The following is a 5,980-nucleotide window of genomic DNA, read 5'->3' as shown; positions in this document are numbered from 1 at the left end:
TCTTGTGATGGTGGCAGCGGACCAAAGCTAAGCTGGTAGATAAGCTTGGAAGTTTTTATGCAGGCCCCTACATTTGAACCCTAAAGTTCAAAGTGGGGATCCAGCCTTGACAATGATCATGCCCCTTAGAGTAGGAATATTTAGCATTCATGTTAACATGACATGAGAAGAGTGAATGCAAACAGCCAAGAGCAATCCAAGAGCAGGCACACTGGGAGACAGTTATGGACTGTTCCTTTAGAGCACCCTCCCACCCCAGCACCTTGTTCCAGACTCCATGTGTGCACACATGAAGCCAATCAAGTATTTAATTGTGTAGCTTACCAGCTCTCACTGCTTCGTTCTCCAGAACTACCCTGTTGAAGATGAAGCGGATGTACTTGGATGGAGATGGGGTCCTTGGCCCTTCTTTGCCCAACAGGTGGAGTATCTTTGTGGCTAGAACAGTGTGTTCACAATCTTCAATGAACTCACAGAGGTGAGCCAAGCCCGATTCCTTACTCTCAGGATTCTCCTCGATAATGCTGATTATACAGTCCACAATGGCTCGCTTGTACTCAAAGCCACCCTAGGAGGGAAAAGGAAAGGATGCTTATCCTGCAGGCGCTGCTCAGATGCAAATGCAGCCCTTCATTGTACAAGAACAGGTGCCCATTTGCCCTCACGCTATGAATACAGTTTCCCTCCATTAAGGAAACAAAAGTGTTCATATACACACAGAATCAGAGGAGGAGGAGGAGGAAGAGGAGATGGGCTGGGTGTCCTCATAGGTCCTTCCCAGCTCCCTGAGGCCAACGCAGGGTTGTTCTTGATAATACATTTTATAAATGTTTATCCAGGCCAATTTTTGATGTACCAAGCGATTATGTCGGCTGATCTGAAATGTGGCAAAGTCCCATATCAGATAGCTCAGGAACCGAAATAAGCAAGGTCTTGTTCAGAAATATCAATCAAACCCCACTGATGCTGTACAACCACCAAAGGAAAACACTAACAACATATGATTCCCCCTATACCACCACAATTACGTGCTAGTAACTACGTAAGAAAGGCTTTAAACCTACATCATCCCTGAGCATGTTGGAGAGGAAGGTCATCATTACAGTGTGTTTCCGTGGGTATTTCTGGCACAGAGCACTGATGGCCTGCACTACCACCACCTGCAAGACAGAAGAGGACACAGGACTTTAGTATCGTGCATTAAGTTCTCTATGAGACTTAAGAAGCAGCTTGCAGCCACACCACCTCAAGCTGTGATCTTGCCAGATACAAGCTCAGCAGTCAGACAGGGAAAGCTACGTGCTAGCGATTCAGGAGGTGGCACTCTTACCTCCAGCTCGGTACTAAGCCAATGTGCCAGCATGATGCTAGGCACTGTGATGCTGGAGAAGCTGTTTTGCGTTATAAGTCATTGGCCTCCCCGCTTAGTAATGGGAGATCCCATAATGCTTTTGGCAAGGGCAGGAGTGATTTTCTAAGAGCCTGGCCCAATTCCAGTTTGGGTAATTGTGTTGTGTTATACACATTCCCTCTGCAGTTTCAAGTGCATCTAACATTCATCCCCTCCTGTCTTACAATGATTACATAGATTTGTTGTTCATAGGTAGACAGTTGCCACATCTCAGCAACTACATTTCAGAGAAAGAGTGTGTGTATGTGCGCGCGCGCGCGCTCCCGTGCTCCATGGGGACAAATTAACCAATGATGTTAAGAGGGGCATCTCCTGCAGATCTCTGCCTCATTCTGGGGCCCAGAAGAACAGTATGTGATTATGCTATTAAAGACTGATTGGAAGTACACAGAAGGCAGAGGTTAGAATGTGTCAGCAGCCTTCATTTTGGTATTTCCTGACTGTCGAATGACCAGCCTTAGTATGTTTTTTCTGGAATTTGATATAGTTTAGAGACTGTGTGAACTATCAGACTACAAAGTGTGCTGGGGTACACCTGGGGCAGATGTGCTAGATATACATGAGGATCATTATCAAAACTTAAAACCACCCTTCCTCCCACAAGACAGTTACAATCGACAGTTCCTTGCTACAGTGGTGCTTAGAGTGCATTGCAGTTCAGTCAACAGCAGACAGTCAACTGCATGCATCTGATGAAGTGGGCTTTAGCCCACGAAAGCTTATGCTCAGATAAATTTGTTAGTCTCTAAGGTGCCACAAGTACTCCTCGTTCTTTTAGCAGACAGAGAGTTTCTTATCCCATAGGATCTTTGGGAAAAAGGAAGAGAAGCAGAAACAGACTGTATCTCAAGAAATGCCAGCTGGCTTCATGATACAAGGCTAAATGACTCAAGGCTTCTCTGCAACTGGAAAAGCTTCACAAAACAGGAGGAGGAAATTCTGCAGTAGTAAAGGTCAAAGGCCTCCCGTGCCTCACCTTAAACTCATCTGATATTTCTGACACAAAGGAGGAGATCTGTTTCATGAGCCTGTCTACGCTGCTCTCGCTCCCTGTTTTCAGGAGTGTGGTGATGGCCAGAGTAGCGATGCTGCGGTTTGAGTCAGTAATCAGGTTTTCCAGGTCCAGGTTGCAGGCAGTTACTGCGGATGGGTGCTTCATGGCCACCTGGAAAGAAAGTAAATCTGGCAATAATATACTAGAGCAAGGATCAGAACATGTGCTTTCTGTTCATTCATCAGGGCCTAGTGCTTACAGAACAAACTGGCCACATATACATAGACCATGGCTGTCAGCAGGGACCACACCAGAGACCCCTTTGAGCTTCAAACACACAGGCCTCAGGCTCTCACTTGAGCTGCAGAAATAATGCCTTTAACTGTAAATAGCAGGTAGTTATAACTAGCGGAGCCAGCAGTAGAGGGAGACATGGTTCCATGTCCTACGCCAGCGCAGGACACTTGGAAGGGTTGGTTGGTGTTGTAAGCACTGGTGTTGCTCTATTTATGTGTTCCTAGTCTTTGCAGTTCGCCAACTTGAAATCAGGCCAGATTACTGTTTTACTCACCCCACACTCTTCCAATTCAGAAACTATATACAGGCAGCCAAATCATGAGAGTTAGAGATTAATGCTTTGTACCCCAAACTTCAGAATCCCAACTTTCCTATGGTAGAAAGCACTGATTTACAGCCATAGCAGATCACAAGTTATCCAACTATAAGGTGTCACGAGTCCCTTGGTTCACAACTGAGCATCATTAGCCTGACTACTATCGGATAGCTTTTTGTTGTAGTGGAAGGCTGATCTATCAGCGTGGAAGGCTGATCATACAGTAATCACATGAGTAACAGCCCTACTTCCTTAGGAAACACCTTTCCGCACAGAAGTTTGGTTTCCTTCAATGCTTTGCTTTGCACACTAAGATTTATACCTTAACACTTGTTTAAGAGATTCAGAAACTCACCTTGTTAAGGGTCCTTACAGCTGCATATCTCAAGACAGGTTTGGGAGAACTACAGAAGAGCTGCAACACTGAAAATAAAGCATTTAGAGAAGTGACTTATGATGCAGGAGTTTACAGAGTAGTGTGTTTCAACAGACACTGGCTTCCAGCGCTGCAAATCCAGACACTAACATGCTTGGGAGAAAAGACCAATAACCCTTGTGACCAGGATACACTTCAAGAGCGCAGCAGAGAACTACTTCAGGTGACACACAAGGGGTAACAGGTTCTGGATGATGCAGGAGAACTACCACACTCCAGTACATTGAGAGTGAAACACACAACACACAAGCATTACATAATTCAAGTCAGTTTCACCCACAGCAGATGCTGAGAAAGAGATACACCTTGAAGAAGCAGTGGCAACTAGAGAGAGAAGGATGTCCAGTGGTCCGCACACATAGGTTGGCTCTACTGTTGGGGCATTTAAAGGTTCTAGTCAAATATGTATTGCTATCTATCTCCTCATACTGTTACATTCACCATCCATGAACAGTTTCCTAGTCTCCCAATTCAATTTAAATTTCACCTCCCAGTTTTCAGCTTATTTCAAAGACATGAGCTTTTCTACCACCTGGAGTTCATATCTATCAATCCACCCCCCTCAAAATCTTCCTCTCTCCCCTCTCCACACCCTGGCTTCCCTCAGTCAGGGAGAGGATAAAGTATTCAGTCCCTTTTTGGTGACCAGTCTCTTGATCCTTCTCTCCAAAGCCCAAGTCATTTCCCATCCAATTGTTTCTAATTGAGGAGAGAGTCAGAAAAAGTTACAGTTGCAGATATGTGAGAGAAAATGTATTCTTATTAGTAGTTAATATTTTAATGTATAGGTATAACAGACGTTACACTTCAATTTCTTGGTTCTGTGTTCTGCCACCTTGCCTATCCTTAGTCCTACAGTATGACAAACCAAACATACCCTGATCTCCTGCACCTTTAAAATATCTTAGCCAACAAATATTGCAGCAATAAAGTATTTCCAGAACATCCCAGCAGCAGAGGGCACAAAGGGTTCATTCCTTGACTGACCTGACACAGCTGGAGCCAGCTCCCTTGGTGTGCAGTTTGGAAGATGGATGATTGCAGAGGCAGCTTCGTAAATAACCATCTCATGTTTATTTCGCAGACAGCTCTCAATGAAGTCAAACAATGGACTTTCGTGCCTGCCAATGAAATGGAGCGCACACAATTTCAAACAGAGGCACTCTTTATTTCTTAGTAATGTGATGAAATGTTTATAAACAAGTTCTGCTGTGACACTACATGGATCTCTTATCTGGGAACAGATATGCAATCAGATTTTTTTTTTTTACACTAAAGTCATAAATTACAGTATTGACTCTGCTAGAACATAGCTCAAATCATTCACATTACCATGTTTCCCTACTTATAATACGAGACTAATTCTGGATACCCAATAGCACACTATAGTATGGTTCTATTAGCTAGTATATTAATCTCTAAATTTGTCCAAACACCCATTCAATCTTTAACAAGTCAGAAGGGATACATTTAGAAGAGAAACATCTTGATATTTATTGTAGGCCACATCCAGTAAGCAACAATTTTCACTGATAAAAGGACTTTCAATCCAGAGTTTAAAGTCCTAAACAGTACAACCTTTATTCTACTAGGATGAGAAATCAGAGATGGAAAGAGACCTCTGATCAACCAGTCCATCTCTCTGCCAGTACAGATAGATTCTTAATGGATTTTTTATTGCTGTCTAGTCTTGTTTTAAGTGTCCCAAATACACCTCTACCCCGATATAACACGACCCGATATAACACGAATTCGGATATAACGCAGTAAAGAAGTGCTCCGGGGGGGCGGGGCTGCGCACTCCGGTGGATCAAAGCAAGTTTGATATAACACAGTTTCACCTATAACGCAGTAAGATTTTTTTGGCTCCCGAGGACAGCGTTATATTGGGGTAGAGGTGTAGCAGGGGTCCCCAATTCCCTTGGGAGACTCTGCCACAATGAAAAAGCACATGGTCAGGAAGCTTTTTTTTTTTTTTTTTTTTTTTTTTTTTTTTTTTGAAATTCAGTCTAATCTATCCCTTTACTCCTAGTTACACTCTGTTACCCCAAGTTGTTTCTCTATTCTTAGTATTTATACACCACCGTATTTTTAGATGGTGGATTCTCCTCTTACCCCTCTTCAGACTCTTTCAGAAGCCGACTGGCAATTCGGATCAGCATGCAGTATGCAAATTGAGATTTCAGTCCAGATTTGGTGAATTTATTCAGCATCTTGGAAACTGCAAGGCGATCATTCTTCCTGAGGTGGTAAAGCAGCCCCAACGCATGATACTACAAAATCAGAGGGAAAATATGATATACATATAAGGACAGTCCCTAACAAAACTAAATCCCTTAAATACATGTTCCCTTAGGAAGGATTTGATATTACCACATTTTCTGAGTGCCACAAGTAATCAGACCAGCTATTTCCTAAAAGTACCTTGTCATCTTTATATGAAAACAAGTTACTCACAAATGACTAGAACTACAGTTCCAGCTGTTCCCGCATGGTCCTTAAAGGTAAGGCTGTCAGAATCAGATA

The 5,980-nt window shown here is 43.3% G+C and overlaps 1 protein-coding gene across 1 annotated transcript; it reads right to left on the bottom strand.

Annotated features, from left to right (window-relative positions):
* Positions 1-324: 324 nt before the first annotated feature.
* Positions 325-5,730, bottom strand: LOC113409227 (coatomer subunit gamma-2; the record flags this gene model as incomplete). The annotated part of the gene is made up of 6 exons (XM_026662915.2): positions 5,570-5,730; positions 4,442-4,575; positions 3,374-3,441; positions 2,388-2,576; positions 1,065-1,160; positions 325-568 (listed from the first exon to the last, which is right to left on the bottom strand). Coding segments are annotated over exons 1-6 (829 nt in total), but the record flags the coding sequence as incomplete, so codon positions are not given.
* Positions 5,731-5,980: the final 250 nt, after the last annotated feature.

Source organism: Terrapene carolina, unplaced genomic scaffold (assembly GCF_002925995.2).
Source record: "Terrapene carolina triunguis isolate 2854851 unplaced genomic scaffold, T_m_triunguis-2.0 Scaffold31313, whole genome shotgun sequence".
Classification (NCBI taxonomy): Eukaryota; Metazoa; Chordata; order Testudines; family Emydidae; genus Terrapene; species Terrapene triunguis.
This window is presented reverse-complemented; position numbering and strand designations above follow the sequence as displayed.